Raw genomic sequence first — 22,953 nt, 5'->3', positions numbered from 1 at the left:
GTCCCCGACATGGGTTTAGCATGTAGAGCAGTAGTGTGAATCAGTAGTTGTGACCAGACATTTCTGTGTGTTGCTCGAGTGGGGCCCTCCCGGCACACTCATGTAAAGTTCCACTTCCATGTGCTAAGCCAGATCCTAGTGTAAGTGCATTGCTGGCATTCCAGAAGCTGGAGGAAGGAGACCTAGACACAAGAAAGAGGGGACTAATCTCAAATTCAATTTGCTGAGAGGAGCTGATGATTACTCTTCCTGCTTCCTGTGCACTGGCATTTGGTGGATGGTGGGGTTGAAGGGTGGGACTGCAGTTTCTATTGTTACGGGTGAGAAGGTTCCTTTCGGTAAGGCCAGTTTTTTGTCTCTTTCTTGATCGCTGTCAGTGTGGCTGTTGATAAGCTAGATGCAGAATGCTCGCACTTCCTTTTGCCTTGGTTGTGGGTACTTCAGGCTGGAGAGTACCCCGCATCGAGGAGCATCACACAAATGCTATGTCTGGAGAACAGCCTGGGAGGACACATGAAAAAAGAATGACCCCAAACTGGTTCTTAACGTGCAGACTGCGATTCCACATCCCCTCTCTCCATTGACTGTGTAAAAGTCGGAGCCACTGACCCACTTTTTTTTGTTCCAAGTTTCTTTGAACCAAGGATGGGAGTGCTCTGCAGAGTACTGAGAAGCATGCTGCGCAATCGGAGCTGGCGTCTTCCTGATAAAAAGCTTCTCAGAGATGAGGGGCATTGTCTGGAGTCAAGCCTTGCTGGAAGTTGGATCTCTGACCTGAAGCACCTTGAAGCCTACCTACTGTTGAGAGAGGCAGAGAGCCTGCCACCCTGCAGAGATGTTACTGACCTGATGCTCCAGGTCAGCTTGACCCCTGGTGCTGTGAAGGCCTACTATCTGAAGGAAGATGGAGATGAGCGCTCTGCGTGCTCTGACACGTGTGGGCTGCAGACTCTCCATGTGGACAATTCCCAGAAGAATCGCAGTCAGCAGTGGTTGCAGCCTCCAAGAAGCTGTGCCCAAGCAGAGCATGCCAACATCAAGACGTTTTGTGCTGAGGTGGAGTAAGCTGGCACCAAAAACTTTAGTGCCAAGGTGAAGTGTGCCGCCATCCAGACATTTGTGCAGAGGACTCTGCCACCTCCATTCAAAGACTGCGCCCAAGAAGTGTAGTGCCGCCGACTGAAACTCTCTGGAGAAACAGACGAGGATCCTTCACTCACCAGAGTAGACACCTGCCTGCAAGGACTTCAGACATCAGTTCCCGCTGTCGACCTGCTGTAATTCTCAACGAATCGCGGGTCAAACCTCCAACTGGTGTGTCCCTCCCAGACATGACAGTGAAGTGAGCAGCCGCAGTCCGTGCAGGTAACAGCGGTGGGTTGGTAGGGCTGTGTAAGGGGTGATCCCGAGGGTCGGTGCAGAGGGAAAATTAAATAAATAATTAATTTTCCCTCGGCATCGTCCCTCGGAATCCCCTCTTACACGGCCCCACCGCCTCACCGCTTTTACCTGCACAGACCGTGGCTGAAAGTGAGATGTGTGCTGCAGGCCTCAACCGGAATCGAGCCCTGAGGTCTGCACTGTGGTGAGACTACCACAGGCACTGGACACTAATAACTGAGCTTAAGAGTAGTCTGCAGCCAAGCTTTAATGGTTGCCTGAGATGCACATAACCCCAGGAGGAGATGTACCTAGACTTTGACAAGATGGGGGAGACACCTGAAAGAGAAAGAGGTAAAGTAGGGCAGAATAGAAAGTATAGTAGCCCACGTTCCACTGCAAAATTGTGGCTGTGTGCTGTAAATTATTACATTTTAAGAGTGTAGATTAAAGTGCATCAACATTAAGTGCTGGGTTTGACATTCAGTTATTGTGCTGCTGAGTTTACACACCCCCACTCTACCTCCTTGAGAAACCTGTGACTGCTCACCATTGCTATCACTGAGTCAAGGGCTGAAGGAGCTGTCTTTGGCCTAATTTGCAGACTCATAGTGGGCTGGGCTCGGGAACGTGAGGCAATCAACCTTAACCCCCACCGTTGAGAACCAGTATCCCCTGCTTGCTCTATGCCCCCCTGAACTGGGTCTGATAATAATCAATTTGGCTTCCATGTAGTTCAAAGGTTTGCACCAGGCTTGACTGACATACAACACAGGTAGAGCATGGATAGCAGCAGTGCAAGCTTTCCTTGCATAGAGGGGAGCTGCACTCCATGTGGCATCAGTGTGTGCCTCCTTGCATAGAGAGGAGCTGCACTCCATGTGGCATCAGTGTGTGCCTCCTTGCATAGAGAGGAGCTGCACTCCATGTGGCATCAGTGTGTGCCTCCTTGCACTTTAGGAACAGGTTCACCCTGTGCAGCTGCAGTGCAGTATTCTCTGTGTCGAAAATAAGCATCTGCTACATTCACTCATATTCTACTGCTTGTATATATTCGCCCTTGCAAGCATCTTTCCAAAATGGAAACCCCAGAATGAATCGCTTTAGCAGCATTTGTTTAAAACTTACAGCTGTTGCCTTTGTTCATCCATTGCATTCTAAATTCAAGATTTTAATTTGTGCCTGCTGCAGCAATTTGAGTAACTGGCTGAGGCGGGTGAACCCCTTTTTGTCAGGATGAAACACAAGTAAATCCCATATGAACCTGTGCTCGGCCTTCTGCTAGCTTGGCACAAAGTAATCAGGCTTAACTTAGAGGCAATTTGTAAAATATTTATGCAGCATATCAAACAGTAATAAAGTGAAACCACACACCAATTTAGAAGAATAGAGTAAAATGTAATGAATTAGTTGAGATCAAAACAACAAAAATCTACTCAGTGGAACTGAAGATATGCAATTTCAAAGATTCAAGGTAAGTATAGCACCTAAAAGCACAAAGCGCCACTCGCTGATATCTGGTCGTGTGAGACTGGGTGAAAGTCACAAGTTCAGACGAGTGTGAGCTGGATACAGGGACTAGGTTAGTCCAGCTCAAAAAGTTACCTTCTAAAGTCTCGTACTAAAAGAGTTATGTTCATTTTGGAAGAGGCTGCGAGGAGCAGGGAGAGCAGGCCAGGTGTCATGGGCAGTCGCAGCAGCACGAAGATCCTGTCTGGCACCGTGGATGTTTGTTGCTGGAGATTTACGTTGGTGGGCACCATGAGCTGTTGATGTTGTAGCACGAATTGCAGATCTCATTCTGGCTGTCACTGGCGGCAAAGAGTTGGGTTTACCTAAGCTTTGCATTGGCGGTCTTGGTGCAAATAGGCCTGTTCGCTGTCACGAAAAGCCAAAACGTTCTCCTTTCTTCAGAGGGAGCCCATTTGAAGTCACACCAAGGTCTAGGACCTCTTGAGAACCCACAACTCACTCCAGCAGAGGACATCAGGGCTCAGGATGTTCCAGTTGCAGGTCCAGGCAGCAGGTCAGCTGGGCAGATGGAGGGAGGCCTCTGGAGCTTGTTATGTCCCTGAACCTCAGAACAGGGGCTCAATCCACTGACCCTTGGAGTCACTTCAGCTTGGGATGAACGGTGCAAGTCCAGTCTTCCTTCTCAGCAAGCAGGACAGGCCTACCCAGCAGGTTTCTTTAGCCAGCGACTGACCCAATGCAGCGCTTTGAGGCATCTTCGAATTTCAGGTTGCCCATAATTAATTATTGTTGCTGAATCTTCAACCATGCAACACACCACTATAGGACACCTTCAGAGAGGCTTTCTTTTTATTTTATTTTGTTCCTTTATTCTTACTGTTTACTTTCATTAGAAGAACCATTCCCAGTGATCCATCTATTCTACACTGAACGGATCCCGCTCGGAAATCCCATGTTATTACATAAATGTTTTGACTGGGGACCACACACAATGGGTGAGTCACCAACATCGGTGATTCCAGTATAATTGCTCATCTGTAGAAACTCCTACACACAGACACTGGATTGTTTTTCTAGCACAGATTTGAATTAATTTGCTGCCACATCTGAATCGCCCAATGCGACAGTACCCTTCGAAAGTATACCTTGGTTTCTCCATATCCATCTCTCAAATCGGGTAGGGTAGTTGACCATCCCAACAGTTCAATGAATACACAAAAATTGTGTAAAGCAATAGCAGACCTACTGACACGTTTTCTCCTCCATAGGTGCTTCCCAACCTTCATTAGGATGATGACGCTGTCTAAATTGAATGTATAGGGTTGAAATGTAGACACAATAATAGTGTACTGTTTTTTATTCGATTCCTAAGCATTTCCCTCTGTCAGAGTGTGCACCAACTACCTTTGCTTCCTGAATCAGTCCCTATTCATGTACATAGACTGTATAGCACCAGCGCACTTTTACGCTCACCTATCTCGCTTGCGCTGCGCTGTTTGGGACCACTTTTTTACCTTATATTGGCTTGATTTTGAATTTCCAATAATTTTTTGTTGAACAAATTGAATAATGCTGTTTTGTTTTGAAATGGACCCAATCTGTTGATGGTTAAACACATATTTTCTGAGGAAGTATGGGCTGATAGCAGAGGCAGTGTGTCTGATGTGTGAATGCTACAATCCCCACCTTGGCTGCATTTATTCTTGTAACTGGATGTTCTAGGCCATTTGTGAGACCCTCATATGAGTGAGGCTTACACAACTCCCTGCTCAGATGTAAGGGCCTGATTTGAAGTTTTGGCAGTATACTTCAAACAGCCGATGTGCCACGGTTCCATCACCACCACATTGGCGGAGGACAGTCTGCCATACTTAAAAATTGCTTCTACTGTGATGGGTGTTTTCATTGGGTGCATTGTAAAATTAACACTTCCATATGTGAATACCGGAAATGTACTGCCAAAGGTGGGGTACAATACTATCATCCACATTGCAAGTGTCCTTCACATGATGGAAGTTTTATTGCAACATGTCAGGAAGCTTGTATGTTGTTTCCTGCAAAACCAGCATGACTTCTGCCAGAAGGTGCTACCCTGGTTGACCCTTTTTAGGTTTCGCCTGGCAAAAGCAGCGCATGCGCTGCCCTCGCCATGGAGAGCACCTTTTGGAATTAATTCTCCCTCGCTTGCATGCGCGCGTCTTCATGGACAAAGATGGCTGCTCTCACCATCTGACCAATGCAGACAGCATGCGCGTGTCCATACGGACTGTGGACAGTCCGATGCCATCTTGCCTAAATAGCGCGATCACTACGCTGCCGCGCTCCCACCCTCACCCGCGCGTTCACCACGCTGAATGCTTGTCTTAAAGGGCAATATACCCAAGGGAGTAAGCCAGGAGAGCAAGCACTGGGCAAAGGGATAGCACCTGTGCGAGTTTGTAGAGACGAGAAATGGGTTCCTCTCCTTACTTTGTATACATGGTGTTGCCCTTTAAGATGTGTATCGTCTTTCCTCACATCTTGCCCTTATCGGCACGCGCCCCTTTAAGCGCTGGCAGCATATCTGCCAAGTATCTCCGTGTCCACAGTGACATTCAGCGCCTCCTGATGCGTAGCCAACCGCCAATTGCATTCTGGGAGTTGTGGTTTCGCTATTATTGCTGTATTGGCAAAAAAAAACGATGTAAAATGCTCCTGCCTAAAAGTTGTGACTGCACAACTGTGCCGTGCTTGACTGATCCACGTCAAAGCCGTGTGCCCCCGTTCCGTACCTCGGTCCTAAGAGGAGAGCTGCAGTTTTAACTCTGGCCGATATACCAGTGGCGACCCCCACCCCACCTGCCCAAGGAGCACGTGTGCCTGAATTTTCACCATATCTGAAATGCTATGCTGAACCAATATATTTGAAGATGGACATGTCTTCTCCATATGCCATTAAATAAAAATATTTTATTTGGCATCGCACTGCATTCTCTTAGTCGCCAGTTTTAGTAATGGAAACAGTCAAATATAAGTACTAGAAATATCTCTCTTCTGACATGGGAGAAAACTGCCCAGAGCCCAAAACCTGTGGCCGCCAGACGGAACTCTCCTTGTAGATTTACCTGGTCATGCATTTGAAACACCCGTAAAGTAAATCACACAATGAATGACATGTAGAATGATCACCCTCATTTAAACTATGTAAGCATAAAATATATATATTTTTGGTTTAGGACTGACTATGGGCTAATTGTTTAGTCATTATTTGCTACGACATTTTGTAGTTAAGGACAATGAGGTACAGTGATGTAAGTTTGTTTGCTCAGGGTCACACAGTTTAACACTGAAAGGAAGTTGGGATTTTATTTGAAATTAATGGCAACAGTCTACAAATATCTCTCTAGATTTGTAGGAAAGGATGAGGCTTTTTCTATGGTTGGCGGTCAAGAGCCAAATTAGAACAGTATGTTCAAAATGTTCAACAAAGTTGACCTGGCTGCAAGGTATGCAAATCACATAGAAAACGTATGTGGGTTTAAACAATAACATTTCTAGAAACTGGTCGGTAAACAGAGTGTGATTCGATCCCAGGATAAGGCCACTATAACAGTCTCGAGGCCCGCTCCTCTATTGCATAGGGTAGTGACCACAACTTTATTAATTTGCTACAGACAGCTACACCTATTTTTCATTTTCACTGAAAGGAGAAAAACCCGCATTTCGGATACAAGCCATACTCACGGGGTGTTGCAGCAAACTCTTCATTTGCAGGACGCTGGTTTTCTCCTTTTCCTTCCCAAGACTGCATGGGGGGTGGGGGAGCAGGGAATATTTCTAGCTCTGCATGGGGGGTGGGGAGCAGGAAATATTTCTAGCTCTGCATGGGGGGTGGGGGAGCAGGGAATATTTCTAGCTCTGCATGGGGGGTGGGGAGCAGGAAATATTTCTAGCTCTGCATGGGGGGTGGGGGAGCAGGGAATATTTCTAGCTCTGCATGGGGAGTGGGGGAGCAGGAATATTTCTAGCTCTGCATGGGGGGTGGGGGAGCAGGGAATATTTCTAGCTCTGCATGGGGGGTGGGGGAGCGGGGAATATTTCTAGCTCTGGATGGGGGGTGGGGGAGCGGGGAATATTTCTAGCTCTGCAGGGGGGGTGGGGAAGCAGGGAATATTTCTAGCTCTGCATGGGGGGTGGGGGAGCAGGGAATATTTCTAGCTCTGCATGGGGGGTGGGGGAGCGGGGAATATTTCTAGCTCTGCATGGGGGGTGGGGGAGCAGGGAATATTTCTAGCTCTGCATGGGGGGTGGGGGAGCGGGGAATATTTCTAGCTCTGCATGGGGGGTGGGGAGCAGGGAACATTTCTAGCTCTGCATGGGGGGTGGGGAGCAGGGAATATTTCTAGCTCTGCATGGGGGGTGGGGAGCAGGGAATATTTCTAGCTCTGCATGGGGGGTGGGGGAGCGGGGAATATTTTTAGCTCTGCATGGGGGTGGGGGAGCAGGGAATATTTCTAGCTCTGCATGGGGGGTGGGGAGCAGGGAATATTTCTAGCTCTGCATGGGGGGTGGGGGAGCAGGGAATATTTCTAGCTCAGATGGTTCAAAAGTGGCCATAATGCAGCGATGCGTTTGCCAAGCAGTGGAAGGCCCTTTGCAAAGGTTGATTGGTCACCTTTCTCTTGCTTATTTCTATATTTTGATGTTAAACTGGTACAAATGAGGAGCAACCAAAGCCCAGACAGCGTTAACAAATGTAACAAGCATTTGCAATGCAACAGGTCTCGCTTTTGTGAGAGTTTAAGCTATTAGCATTGTAAATGACAATGCCTTTTATTTATGTTTTAAAAACCAAAACATAAATAAAAGCCATTGTCATTTACAATGCCAATAGCTCAAACTCGCGTAAATGCGAGACCTATTGCATTGTAAATGCTTGTTTTAGGGAAGGTGTGATCCGAACATGGCTTGGACAGGATTGAATGGGTACAATAGTTGTACAAAGGTCATAAGTTCTCCTTGACCAGCTGGTCAGCCCCTTCTTTGTTTCACCAGAGGTGGATACAACTAACCATAAGTGTCCAACAGATGTGTGCCTGCTGATCCCCAGTTGATGACTGCAAGCCAACACAGCAACTATTGGTCTCAACCAAACTGCATTAAAACATGTTTCAGGTGAGCAAAGCTTCAATGGAGAAAGGGGTAGTCGACTTAAGTTAACTACAAACCCTGTATCTCAGCACACCTTCATGATGGAGACACAGTTGTGTAAGGCGAGGGAGGCCCCCCTTTGGAAGATGATATTTAGGCCTGTGGATAGCTTAGATATGCCCAATTAGAACTTTGATCTCTCAAGTAGGTGAGACCTGTTTATGTGTAGCACCAACATCTTTATTTGAGGACACCATAGCCTCATATATATCAATGTTCTCCATGCCTGAGTATCAATATGAATAATGTGGGTCCTTCTAGGACACCATGTGGGACCCTACTTGTTGAGGGATATTGACAATCTATATATACTTGCAAAAAAGTAATTATTACTCAGTCTAAATTGACAATATGAATATGGTGTGAGCTAATGGTTTATTTGTTCTTGAAACAAGCTGGCGAGACTCTTAATACAGACATAAACATTTACTCGTGGTGACAGGGAAGTGCGCATAGTCCCCCAACAACATATGGATAGTCTCCACAACTGAAGCTCTGCAAAATTACTCCTGTCTTGCCCACAGTTTTCCCCACTCCTGCTGGTTGTTGTTGGGGGTGGGATACAGAATCGTGTTGTATCCTGTGATGGGTATTGCCACTCAGGGGGGTAGGAGGCCAGAAATGCTAGAAAAACAATGTATTTCAGCACAACTGCTGCAATGTTTTGGCATCTAGGTTTTAGCATTAGGTTTTAGCATCTATCTCTGGCTTTTGATGGGACCCAACGTGCAGTGTGTATTTGTTTGCCAATGGTCACAAGTTGTGAACTGTCCAACGGGACACCTTCCGCTTAGATACCACCCCCTTCACAGAATCGGTATTTCATCAATTGTTTGTGGCTGCAAACCTTGACACATTCCACATATCTTTAGAAAAGACAGGGGACACCTCTTACATCCATCCTCTCCTTTGCCATTATATATGTGTCACAAGATGCACATATTGAGTAAGAAAGCCATTTTAGATTTGCAATAGTAATTTCTGGCTCGCAGTAGACCTTTAGTACATTTCAATGATAAAACTTTTCATTGGAACATCATACCTCTCTTCAGCCTCTATGCAACACCTAAGTACAGGGTGGGTCATTCCTATATTAGTATTTTTCCTATATTATCTACATTTACAATGTTAACAACCTCTCTTTCCCACTTCTCTGTTTTTCAGTCTTTCGGAAGGTCGACTCTTTTTCTGATGACATCTCTACTGCACAGTTGTACTATGATAAAAAAATAATTGCAGTGCAGGAAAATCTCCACGGTCTTGGTGAGTATAATGCTGTTACCCTGTGGCGGTCGCCACTGGGTAGTTATAGTTAGCTGTGTGTTTACATAGGAATGTGTTTTTGTGTTGCTAATAACTTTGGTACCGTTTGACAAATCTCCACGAAACGTGAAAAAGTGTTCTTTTTCAACCTAGTTTGTGCATGGAAAGATTGAGGGTGATCCCTCAAGTGGGGCCGTGAAAAAAAGAGGAGTCCCGAAAAAGCAAAATCCCCATGCATTTTTCATAGACTTCTTTTAGAAGTGCTACTGCCAAAGCTGCTGAATGGAATTACACTAAATTTGGCAGGTAGCTAGCTCTTGTTTCACAGATTGTGCTTTTTGTGATTTGGTGTAAATTCATTCAGTAGAGAAATTAAGAGTAAAAAATAATTGTATATCTGGGCGGTTGGGTCTGCAAGGGACTCTCAATTTAAAAATAGAGTATTCTGATTGGCCCAGGGAGCTTGTTTTTTCTTGGGCCATCTTGCTCCCAGAGAAGTCTGACTCACGCAGGAGCGAGCACTCTGATTGACTGCCATCAACATGAGAAAAATGTTGCTGGCAGCCATTACAGGACTCAAAACTTAGTCTCCTGTCCTGAAGTTGCAATGCAAAAATAATGTTACGGGCAGGGTAGGGATACCCTGCCCCCCAGGCCCCATGTGGGACCCAGAGGGACCCCATGGGCCAAAATTAAAAATAAATTGCAACTTTTGCAAAAAATTTCGTGACCTCTGTAGGATCGCAAAAACAAAGAACAAAAAAACATAGCCCGCATCCTTCAATTAAGGGGAGAGGGGCTCATGGCTGTTTCCGGCCCAAGGGTACCCAATCCTCTGGGGCTCAATGTGTATATTTAGGAGAGAAGGGCACACATTCCCCTCCCTGTACTCTGTTCGGTCCCCAACTCCCCCTTTGAAAAAAAGTAGACATCCCCGGGGAATGGGGTATCCGAGGCCTGTGAAGGCTCTGGGATGAGGCCACATGACCCCTCCCTGTGAGATGTCATGTTATATTGCTTTGTATAGCACATTAATCACCCAAGAGTGTATCCAGGCGATTGAGCAGGTGTGTAGGTGTGTGGTCTCCAAGGTGCTTATACGAAAAGCCAGGTCCTCAGCTTCTTGCAGAACCCAAGAAGTGAGGAGGAAGCTGTGGTGTGTTGAGGGAGGTCATTCAATGTCTTGGGTAGGATGTAGGAGAATGAGCTACCTCCACTTTTGCTTTTGCTGAGGGGGGGGGAAATGTGTGCGAATGAGAGTAAGCAGAGTGTAGGTGTCTGGTGGGTTGGTGAAAGTGTATGCTGCTGTTCAGGTATTCTGGTCCCGTGGTGTGTGGGGCTTTGTATGTGTGCATGATAAGTTTAAATTGGCTGTGCTTGTGAATGGGGAGCCAATGAAGCTTCTTCATATGTAGTGTGATGTGGGTGGAAGGTCGAGTATGAGTCTTGCAATGGTATTCTGGATGGTCTGGAGTCTGTGTAGGAGTTGTTTGGAGAACCGGCATAGAGAGCTTTGCTGTGGTCCAGCCTGCTGGTGATGAGTGCTTGCGTAACGGTCCGTCTGGTATTCTGAGGCAACTATTTGAGGATCTTTCATAGCATGCATAGAATTTGAAAGGAGGAAGTTCACACTTCATTGACTTGAGCCATGATTTTGAGCTAAAAGTCTAGGATGATCCCTAGATTTCTTGCATGGTCTGTGGGTGAGGGTGTTGCTCCTAGCTCTGAAGGCCATCAGGTAGAGTCTAATAGGGAGGTCTTGTTGCCGAAGACCAATAGTTCCGTCTGGTCGGAGTTGAACTGCAAGCAGTTGGTATGCATCCAGTCTGCTACCATCGTCATGCAGTTGGGGAAGTTGGCACTGGTGGTTATTGGCTTGTCTGTCAGGGAAAGGGTGATCTGGGTGTCATCTGCGTAGGAGATGACGATGATGTCTTGTGATCAGATGATGTTAGCAAGCAGTGTCATGTATATGTTGAAATGGGTAGGGTTGAGGGATGATCCCTGTGGTACTCCTCCTAACAAACCCATGGCCTTGGATGTGAAGGGGGCAGCTGACCCTTTGTTTTTTCCCATGAGGAAGGAACAGATCCATTTGAGAGTAGATCCTTGTATGCCAATGTCATGGAGTTTTTTGAAGAGGGTCTTATGGGAGACAGTGTCAAAGGCCGCGGAGAAGTTAAGCAGGATGGGGGCCGCTGTTTCTCCTGAGTCCAGGATGATTCAAATATTGTTGGTGGCTGCAATGAGTGCTGTTTTGGTGCTGTGTTTTTTTAAATCCCGATTGAGTGTTGTCTACCACATAGTGAAGTTGCTTGTTGATGGCCTTCCCAATAACCTTGACTGGATAGAGGAGCAGGGACATGGGTCGTGAGCTGCTCAGTTGATTCAGGTCAGCTGTGGGCTTCTTGAGGGTGGTGTTAATTTCTGAAAGTTTCCATTCATCTATAAAAGTGGCTGACGTGATGGAGGTGTTGATGATGTGGGTCAGGGGGGTGCTGATTGGGGATTTTCCCAAGTTGTAGATGTAGTGGGGGCATGGGTCTTTGTGGCCTATGAGTGGATTGTCCTCATAATTGCTGCTGTGTTGTTTCTAGTGAGGATTGTCCATTCGGTCAGGTGCATATCTTGGTTGGTGGTGAGTAAGTTAGCAATGATTTCTCTGGGGTTGGGTTGGTGTGCAAAGTTGCTGTAGATGTTTGCAATTTTGCTGTGTAAGAAGTTCGATAGGTTGTCGCAGAGTTGTTGGGAGGCAGCGATGTTGTTGACAGTGACTCAGCCTTGCAGCAGTTAGTTTCCTTCGATGCGGTCCTCTAGTGCTTTTTTCTCAACAAGCTATTGTGTGAATGCTCGGAATGGATCATGCATACTAACATGGATTAACCAATGATACAAAGTGGTGTAGGTGGTGCCACAGCAGGTAGCTTTCAACAACTTCAGCTTGGAATTGGGACCTCTGTCAATGGCTCCAATGTGAATCCTACCATAATGCTCTGTAAGACAATGCATGCCCCATGCTTTGCCTAGGGTTCTCCACATTACCGTGACACAGTTTGTCAGCAACTGCAACTCTGTCAAGAAATTTCTTGCATGGTCCCAGAAATGCCTTACCCATATTACAGAGGTGCTTTGATTTCCCACATCAAAAACCTAAAGCTGTCAAATACGATCTCCTATTTTTGACAATACACATGCTTAGCCACCTGTACCCGTAAAGCCATGACCTATATCAGTAGTGATACCTGGGCTATAGAGAAGACCCTTATCACACTACCTAATGTAAGCTGATGAGCCATATATGCAGTGCTCTTTCCAACTGAGCAGAAATAGGGCTGTGTTAGACAAAAAGCTGTGCCACTTAGGCCCCAACTATGAGGTGGATGGGTATATGTGCAGGGATACGATGTCACCGGCAATAACAATTTCTGGCAGGTATCCTTGCACATAAATCCATCTATTATGATTATTTTCCCCAGAATGCGGAATAACATGTTGTTGCAGCATTACCAAGTCCAAATCTAGATGTAGTGTGCCTATTTTGATTTAGCTTATGGTGGTAAATTGAAGTGAGGGTAAGGCAGTGAGAGTTCAAAGAAAAGTAAAGGCAGTGTTTGGCAGTGTTCTGGCAGAATGGAACATTCCGTACTCCTCTGTGCCATGGGTACGTGTCGGGTGGGTGACAGGAGTAAAGGCATGGCTGCATTTGCAACCCAAACAACGAAAAACAAGCATTGGCATAGCTAATAGGTCTCGCTTTTGGGATGTTCTAAGTTGTTAGTAAAAAAACAAATGCTTCCCAAAGGCTACACGCAGAATGTGCTGAATTAACTGTTTGGAGATGCTTGCACTTGAGCTGCTATGGCAACAAATGCCAAGAGAAAGTGTTTAGAAATGTCAAACACACCAGTAAACAACACGGCATATCATTGTGTATGGAATGATATCCACACACGGGTCTACGCAGGCACATGCGACCAACAAACAAATCATGACTTACTAAAGTCTATCACATTTGTGAGAACATCACCAATGATACCACAGATTTGTTGGGCAGAAGCAGCATTGACTGGCAAATGCACCACACAAGTACAGGGGTAGTTTCAGACAGTCATCTCAATATTGACTAACCGCAAAGTCCCACCATGAAAACATACAAGGAACAGTGAAAAAACATCCAGGTGAATCGTTAAAAGTCCTATTGGAGAAGTGACATGATACATACCTCACATGTAAGACTTGGGATGCCCCACTTGCACTCACTGAGGTTTTTCACATCTTGTTTTTGTACAATGACCAAAGCTATTTTTAACACTGGCGGCAACTGAATAACTTTTGCATAATAGTTGAAGTTAACGTGTGTTGCTTTAGGTCAAAGGTTGCATTCTGCCACTTCACATGGGCTTCTAGAAACAGATCACAGGCAGGTGCAGAGGTGCGCACTCTTTAGGAGTGCTTTGTTTCAGACAGACTCCTCCATTGACTGCTTTAGTTCTCAACCCATGATGAAGGGATGGACTTGTGCTAAAGAAGCACAACTTTTGCCCTTGATAGATTGTCCTGAAGCTACGCTTACTGTCAGTTTTATGGTGAAGCATTTCGCTTTGTCCCAATAGTCTGCTGTAATTTTTAATTTGTTTGTTGTCTTTTGTGAAGACTGTCCCTTTTCTCTTGCTGCCGAGTGCACCATATATGCGGCTTTGCTGAGCCTCCCTTTGAATGTGCTGGCGTGAAGGGACGCCACTGCTAAATATAAAACAACAAAAAAATTAACAGAGCGCGGTGAGCCTAAATCGGACGCCGCACTCCGAATTAAAGTAAGACAGCATTGTAAAAAAGCCCCCAAATGATGCGCGCTGAAGTACTGGGTAATTTAGACCCAGCGATGCAGGGACACACACCCTATGACTTCTGGGTTCACCCTGTTCCGGACCTACAGAAACACAGAGTCTTCTGGGTGAAGTCAAAGAATCGTTTATTGGCTGCAGACCAATGACAGGTATCCTAGAAGTACAACAGCGTGTATGTTCTCAGGAGACTGCTGAAAATCATAGGAACGGACTTCATCTTAAATACGCTTTTCCTTGCCTCAAGCATACATTCCTAGGTTTTATGATACGGCAATATACAAGTGTACATTACAAAGAAAAGGCAGAGTCATGATGACCATTCCACATTCCAGTTCGGCCAGCCCACAATGATTTACACAGTAAGATTCAGATCCCACGTTTGATGTAAAGAGACCCCCCAATAAACATGAGCATCTCCTGTTTTGGGAAACAAGTCATAAAGCAGGAACAAGCAGGTGTGGAAGAGATTAGCCGGGGGATTGTGTAGAATGAAAGGGCTTTATGACAGGTCAAACCCTGATGCTAATCACAGGTGGACGGAGGAAGGGGAGCTCGTGAGACCGGTTTGACCCGGGGCAGCAGAGCCAGCTGCCCAGGTCACAGAGAAGTCAGAGGGAAAGCCCATTTACTCTGAGGCCCGTATTAACTCCATCATAGCCTATGTGAGGGCAATGACAAGATGGCCACTGCTTCCAAAATGGAACCCGCGTAGTGAAGCTGAATAACGTGTACACAGTGCATTCATAGCTAGAACGATATATAAAGCACTCGTACATGCCGCATTTACCATTTGCGGTTCGCTAATACCAAGATAGACAGGGGTAGGGCCCTGTCCCCTACGCGGTCCCGAATATTAAAGTACGACAGACCCTCCTTTTGCCCTTACATAGGCAATCACTATACTCATCTTAATCCGAGTCTAGGTCAATGTTCACGAAGTCATGGAGATGTTGCTGTAGCATCATCCTATCACTTAGCTCGTCCCTCGATACAGGTTTCCTTACACATAAGGTAGTACAGAGACCACATATCGCGGGAGCACACTGTATACACAGACAGAACAGGAAAAGAATGGCTAAGATCATTCCAATGACCATCAGAACTTTCCAACCCCAGGCAGATATCAATTCCCAGAACCATCCCACCAGTGACCAATCTCCCTTATCCACGTGTATGGCTTCAGATATTTTATGGAGTTTGGAGATGGCTTGATACACTGTTGGAGCATTATCTGGTATGAAAATGCAGCAACTGGATTGGATGACCTTGCATACCCCACCGCGGTCTGCAAGAATAACGTCTAGAACCATGCGGTTCTGCAGAGTCATAAGGCGATCCGCTTGGAGCTCAGCTGTCAGATTACTAAGGGCACCAGCCGTTACATTGACAGTGGATTCAACCACACGAGTCAGCTGTCTCAGGTTCCTACTATTGACCATAGGTCCCCAAAACGGCAGGAAACCCAAAAAGAAGTCTCCTGCTTCCTGACCGGCAGTATCCTCCTTACTAATCACACCTCTCACGACTCTGGTCTTGTGATAGTCAGAGGCGGCAGTAAATGTCGGCGGTAGCAAGTTCGCAATATAACATGTGCCCGAGAAATCAGGGGGCAACCATGTATATGCTCGGTCATTACAGATGAAATATGTGCCCTTGGCAGCCAAAAACGCAGGGGAAAACAGTGACGGGAAAGTGTACGTCTCAGTACAGTCACTTCTTCCCAGTTGAGCTCTAGGATTCTGACCATTACCCTGTAAGCAGAACCGACCCATGTGGGGTACGACCCAGATTGGAGATGAGATTTTTCGCTGTCTTTCACCCAGACTAATACTATACCCCGTCGCGTTCCATCCTACATAAGGTCTCAACTCTTCTTTGGGAATAGAGGAGTATGCATTAATATCCCTACTCATATCGGCAACTCCTTTCATCAAAGCCTTATTATTGGTGATGGGTCTGATGGAACGCGGTTGGCGAGGGGAGTATGTATCTAGAGCATAGAGAAACATGGTTTGGAATGCCCATGACGATCCATTGTAACTGTACGGCAGCACCAGGTAGGGAATACCCTTGTTAATGGTATGGGGCATTAACCCACACACCCAGCAATTGGTCGTATTCATTACCAGTTGGTGCTGGTGCAAGAGCTGGATAAACGAGTTATTTACGAACTCTGATCGTCTGGTCTGTTCGTGCTCAGGCAAAGGGTGAAAAGAGTGAGAGGAGGCAGTAGAAGGAGATATAGGCTGTTGAGTGGGTGCAATGGGCTTTTGAGCGGAGAAAAACACAAATCCTACAATAAACATTATTATGCTACACAGTGTAAAAAGGCACAAAAAGACAAAACATTTACTTTTTACAATTCTACACATCCTTGCGTAAAAGGTCATTTCCTCAATCGGTCTCTCCATCTTAAAAAACTCCATCCTCTACTCGGGCCGCTCGCGGTGGATGAGTTTCTTCTGCTAAAGAGTACGCCTGTCAGTCCAGGGAAACGCCCTAGACCAACCAGAACCGTCGACCTAGCGTCTTCGGCCTGTACCCCAAAGTCTTGGCACCGCGACCCTGCGGCAGAACCCGGATGGTGGTTCGAAAAACAAAAATCAAGAAAGTCCTTCAGATGGGAGAGCAAAAATGTCAAAAGGGAAATAATGAAGAAATCTTTATTTGTCCATGGGCCTAGGTCTCAAATTATAGCGGAGACGGCCAGGTGCTGTTTGGTCTTGAAACAAAAGTTCGGGCTCAGTGGTGTCCAGTCGACTTGATGGTGGCACAGCTTCCTGCAGAATATTGTCACTCTCTTGGTCTGAAACTGTGTCTTTTAGGCGTGCGTCACTGAATGGTACAAAGCGAGGTACAATGTCTGTCTCTGAGTCGGCGATACCCTCCTTGACCCACTGGTCATATGGCAGAGGCAAGGGGACTACCTTGCAGTGAGTACCATGAATCCGGTGCTTCTTCCCTTTCACTCGCACTGCTGATCTTGTCGAAAGAAGAACAAGATGAGGGCCGATCCAGCGAGGCTCGTCGTTGCTCTTGCGCTGGAAATTTCGGACCAGGACCCACGAGCCAGGGTTGATAGGGTGTCCAGGAGGTTCAGAGGCTTGGGGAAGAGTATCATGTACCTGTTGGTGCAAAACACGCAGTTTAACCGTCAAATCATACAGGTAATCGAGCAGTACTGGATGTTCTATCTCACTAAATTTCGCCGGTCTTGGCACGCCCCATACATTAGCCGGGCGGCCAAAGACGACCTCATAAGGGCTAAGTCCCACTCGTGAGTGTATGGTCATTCTGGTGGACAGGAGTGCTAGAGGCAGAGCGTCAGGCCATTTAAGACCAGTGCTCGCCTGGATTTTGGCCAGCTTGAGCTTTAAGGCTCCATTGTAGCGTTCTACTAATCCAGCTGATTGGGGGTGATTTGCAGCGTGGAACTTCTGCTTTATCCCTAGCCCTTCACATACATTCTTCATCACTTTACCCACAAACTCACTTCCATTATCACACCACACCATTCTTGGCATCCCAAACCTAGGGAAAAACTCCTTCACAAGGGCTTTGGCTGTGGATAGGGCAGTGTTATCTTTCAGAGGATAAGCCTCTATCCATTTTGAGAAAGCACAAACAACCACCAGTACATATTTCAGGTTGTTGCATCTTTCCATGTGAATAAAGTCCAGCTGCAAAACTTCGAATGGACATGATGGGGGTGCAAAGTGACCAGCTGGAGTTGGGGTTCCCCTACCAGGGTTGTACTTCAAGCATACTATGCAATTCTTGACCACATTCTCTGCACACTTGGGAATCCCAGCATTCTGCCATACTGGAGCCAACAACTTGCATATACCTTTCGTACTGATATGTGCCATTCCATGTGCCATAGTAACCACTGGAAGCACATATGCATCAGGCAACAACCATCGCCTATGTTCTGTCAGATCAATCCAACAACCATTCTCATCCAACTTACCCATACTTTCTCTCCACTTGCTTAACTCTTCCTCTGTGGCTTCAGCTTGAAGCGACTTCACACTCTCTATTGTGTTCTCACACATCCCAACATCATTAACCCATCTTGCGGGGCCTGCAACATACATTCTAGTCTTTACATTCTGTGCTGTTTCTTTCGCGGTCTCATCAGCAAACGCATTCCCACGTCCAACATCATCTGTGACCTTCCTGTGCGCACTGCATTTCATGATCGCAACTTGCAACGGTAGGGTCAGTGACTCAAGGAGATCATTCACCAACTTGCCATTCTGAATTTTAGCTCCATGCGACGTCAGGAACCCACGCTCCTTCCACAAACGCCCAAAATTATGAGCCACGCCAAAGGCGTACTGGCTATCTGTGTATATATTCACTCTCATTCCTTCAGACAACACACATGCTGTCGTGAGGGCGATTAATTCTGCTGCTTGGGCCGAATTATGTGGCACTCGTGCAGTTTCCACAACCGTGTGTAGAGTCGTGATAGCATATGCAGCAGTCGTGTCACCATTAGGGAGCTTAAAACATGACCCATCTACCCATAAAGTGCCATCACACTCAGTCAGGGGAGTATCTTTCAGATCTACTCTCCCTTTCGTCTCTTCTTCTGTTCTGAACAGACAGTCATGCTGCTCAATCTCATCTGAGTCTGCTGGAATTGGCAACAATGTAGCTGGATTCAGCGTATTGCATCTTTTTATGTGTATGTGATTAGCTAACAGTGTAAGTTCGTAGCCCGATAATCGTGCACTAGTCAAGTGTTGTGTCTTGGTCCTATTTAATAATGTGTCTACAGCATGTGGAACCATAACAATCAATGTGTTGTCCATTACCAAACCAGCAGATTGTCGGATAGACATCGCTGCAGCAGCTGTCGCTCTCAGACAGCTTGGCAATGCCCTCGCTACAGGGTCCAAGGTAGATGAAAAATATGCGCATGGGCGCGGTCTGTCGCCAAAAGGCTGTGTTAACACGGACAACGCACATCCATCTTTCTCGTGAACATACAATGTAAAAGGCTTGTTATAGTCAGGAGTGCCCAACACAGGTGCTGAACATAATGCATTACGCAATTCCACAAAACTTTTCTGGCACTCTTCAGACCATGGGATAGGATTCGGTGTGTCTTTGCATGTTAAGGCTAACAAAGGTTTTGCCAATAAGGAAAAACTAGGGATCCAATGCCTACAGTATGAAGTGATGCCCAAGAAAGCACGCACTTCTCTCTGTGTTTTCGGCACACTCAACTGTGCAATAGCTTGAATTCTTTCTGGGGTCAGTTTCCTTCCCTCCTTCGATAAGAGATGACCTAAGTAGGTCACTTCTTGTCGACAATATTGCAGCTTAGAGAGAGACACCTTGTGATGGAATGCGGATAAATGGCGCAACAGTGACAATGTGGCTTCTTTACAGATCTTTTCAGTATCCGCGGCAATTAGTAAATCATCCACGTACTGAATCAGGATAGCGCCACTGGGTAGAACAAGTGCATCAAGCTGCGCTTTCAAAGCTTGACTGTATATGGATGGACTCTCACAGTAGCCCTGGGGAGCGCGTTTGAAGCGGAAGCTTCGGCCTCCCAGACTAAAGCCAAAAATGTCTCTGCTCTCTTCTGCGATTGGGATGCTAAAGAAAGCATTCTTTAAATCGATCACTGAAAACCATACAGCAGAGGCTGGAATCATCGTTAACAAGGCAGTTATATCAGGGACAACTGGAAACTGTGGCACAACAATCTTATTAACCTCTCTAAGATCAATCACAAATCTGTAAACAGGTGGCTGTGAAGGGTCCGTTCGTTTTAAGACAGGTAAAATCGGACTATTGCAAACGTTGCCTCTTGTCTCTTCTATCACACCCTTATTAATCAAGTCGCTGACAATGTCTAACAATGCTTTCTGCCCTTCATTAGAGATCTTGTACTGGGGAATACGTGGCAGTCTGACATTAGCCTTTAGAGTCACCACATATGGCGGTATCTCCAAGAGGCCCACATCATTGGGACCAGTAGCCCAAAGGGCATCCGGAAGGGATGACAATTCAGGTGGCATCGTATTTTTAGACAGGTACATTGGGGAAATCACTTTCCTACCTAATGTAAGTTGTACTCCTGAAGGAGAACAATACAGTGTAGCGTGCAATCTTTTCAACAAATCTAATCCCAGTAAATTCTCACCACAACCTGTTGTCAGGATCAGGGGTGCTTTCAGCTCGCAAGGTCCAACAGAAAGTGACATGGGACTGGAAATCGGGTTCCTAACCGGGGCGCCAGAAAAACCTACTGAAACATTTATATCGCCAGACAAAGGTGCGCCAGGGAGTTTTGAATGCATGATTGAACTCTTTGCAGCACCAGTGTCTAGCAGAAAAGGCTCCGTTACATTTGCTGTAGTCACCTCAACATACGGTCCACTCTGATCCACTGGCACTGAAACAACTCCCTCTCTTTGTCTATGGCTATCCTAGTAATCATTATTCTCTGCATCACCGTCCTCTACATAATAATCATTATTATAATACTGGGCCGTATTGCTAATCGCGTTAGCTTGCTGATCAAAGCTATTGATGGTTCTTTGAGGCGGCAGAGGACGCGCGTTCTGGGGAACACTTCCACGCCCTCTGCCTCTAGGAGCTTGCTGACCACCCCTACCTCTTGCGCCATACATATTACCGTTCCGCTGCATTAATTTAGGGCAACTATATTTATAATGACCTTCCTCTTTGCAGTATGAACATTGGTTGGGACCTACAGGGACACGTGGTTGATAATACCCGTTCATTTGCTGGTTGTTCTGAAACTGTTGAGGTTGGTGATAGACACCTTGGGGTTGCCTATAATTATTCTGACCTCCACGTGGTGGGTAAGCCTGCTGTAAAAGGACCTTTGTCTTTAATTCCTTCGTTTTCTTTTCTGTTCTATCTTTCTCGTCTTTATCTCTATTTTCATAATACTGTGCAGTAGCCAGTATTTGCGCTGAAGAAGAAACAGCCCAAGAACTTTCTGAATCTTTCAACTTCTTACACAGGTCAGGAAGTAAATTCTGCACAAACTTATCCACAAACAGCCGTTGGCCACCCTCAGTACTCATATCTTGCCCACTGTGATCAATAAACGTTTCTTCAAACCTAGTAAAGAAGTCTGACACTGTCTCATCTTTCTTCTGCTTGCATGCAGATAACTTGTCCCAATTTACGCGCATTGCAGGCATTAGTGTCTTCATATACGTGATGATTCTACCAGGGAGTTCAGCTACTAAAGGTTCTGGTTTCGCGCCACCAGTTTGTCTAGCATCAGCAGCAACAATGTTAGCCCATGTATCCCCTAGTTCTGCATTGTCAATCAATCAATCAATCAGTGACACTTGTAAAGCGCGCTACATACCCGTAGGGTCTCAAGGCGCTGGGGGGGGGGGGGGTGCCGCTACTGCTCGAACAGCCAGGTCTTCAGCTTCTTCCTGAAGGAGAGGTGGTCTTGGGTCAGGCGCAGGTCGGACGGGAGGGAGTTCCAGGTCTTGGCGGCCAGGTAGGAGAAGGACCTTCCTCCTGTAGTTGCTCTGCGGATGCGGGGGACGGCGGCGAGGGCGTGGTTGGCTGATCGGAGGTGGCGTTTGGGAGCGTAGAAGTTGACTCGGTTGTTGAGGTAGCTCGGGCCTTGGTCGTGTAGGGCTTTGTGTGCGTGGGTGAGGAGGCGGAAGGTGATTCTCTTGTTGATGGGGAGCCAGTGAAGGTCTCTCAGATGTCCGGAGATGTGGCTGGATCGTGGGATGTCGAGGATGAGTCTGGCTGAGGCGTTTTGGATCCGCTGGAGTCTCTTCTGGAGCTTGGCGGTGGTCCCGGCGTAGAGGGCGTTGCCGTAGTCCAGTCGGCTGGTGACGAGGGCCTGGGTGACGGTCTTCCTGGTCTCTGTGGGGATCCACCAGAAGATCTTCCGTAGCATGCGTAGGATGTTGAAGCACGCCGGGGAGACGCTGTTGACTTGCCTGGTCATGGAGAGGGAGGAGTCCAGGATGAAGCCCAGGTTACGTGCATGGTCTGTCGGTTTGGGTGCGGTGCCCAGGGCGGGAGGCCACCAGGAGTCGTCCCAGGCAGAGGGAGAGGAGCCCAGGATGAGGACCTCCGTCTTGTCTGAGTTCAGTTTCAGGCGGCTGGTCGTCATCCATTCGGCTACCTCTTTCATCCCTTCGTGTAGGTTGGCTCTGGCGGCGGCGGGGTTGTTGGTCAGGGAGAGGATCAGCTGGGTGTCGTCGGCGTAGGAGATGATGCTGAGGTGGTGTTTGCGTACGATGGCCGCGAGGGGGCTCATGTAGACGTTGAAGAGGGTGGGGCTCAGGGATGATCCTTGGGGGACGCCGCAGATGACTTCGGAGGCCTCTGACTTGTAAGGTGGTAGGCGGACTCGCTGTGTTCTTCCGTCGAGGAAGGAGATGATCCATTCCAGCGCCTTGTCCTGGATTCCGATGTTGCTGAGGCGCCGTATTAGGGTGCGGTGGCAGACCGTGTCGAATGCCGCGGAGAGGTCTAGGAGGATGAGGGCCGCTGTTTCTCCATTGTCCATCAGGGCTCGGATGTCATCGGTGGCGGCGATGAGGGCGGTCTCGGTGCTGTGTTTGGCTCGGAAGCCAGACTGTGAGGGGTCGAGGGATCCGTTCGTCTCGAGGAAGGCGGCCATCTGCTTGTTGACGGTCTTCTCGATGACTTTGGCTGGAAACGGGAGAAGCGAGATGGGGCGGTAGTTCTTGAGGTCGGTGGGGTCCGCTGTTGGTTTCTTGAGTAGAGCGCTGAGTTCGGCGTGTTTCCAGCTCTCGGGGAA

The 22,953-nt window shown here is 47.1% G+C and overlaps 1 protein-coding gene across 3 annotated transcripts in view; it reads left to right on the top strand.

Moving 5' to 3' along the window:
- Window positions 1–22,953, top strand: part of SCARA3 (scavenger receptor class A member 3) — a 196,717-nt gene that overhangs the window by 109,390 nt on the left and 64,374 nt on the right. For all 3 annotated transcript variants that reach the window (XM_085613137.1, XM_085613136.1, XM_085613138.1), the window contains exon 4: window positions 9,208–9,306. In XM_085613137.1, the coding sequence (XP_085469263.1) occupies window positions 9,208–9,306 (99 nt within the window). The remainder of the gene's footprint in view (window positions 1–9,207; window positions 9,307–22,953) is intronic.

Source organism: Triturus cristatus, chromosome 6, assembly GCF_964204655.1.
Source record: "Triturus cristatus chromosome 6, aTriCri1.1, whole genome shotgun sequence".
NCBI classification, from domain to species: Eukaryota; Metazoa; Chordata; class Amphibia; order Caudata; family Salamandridae; genus Triturus; species Triturus cristatus.
This window is presented reverse-complemented; position numbering and strand designations above follow the sequence as displayed.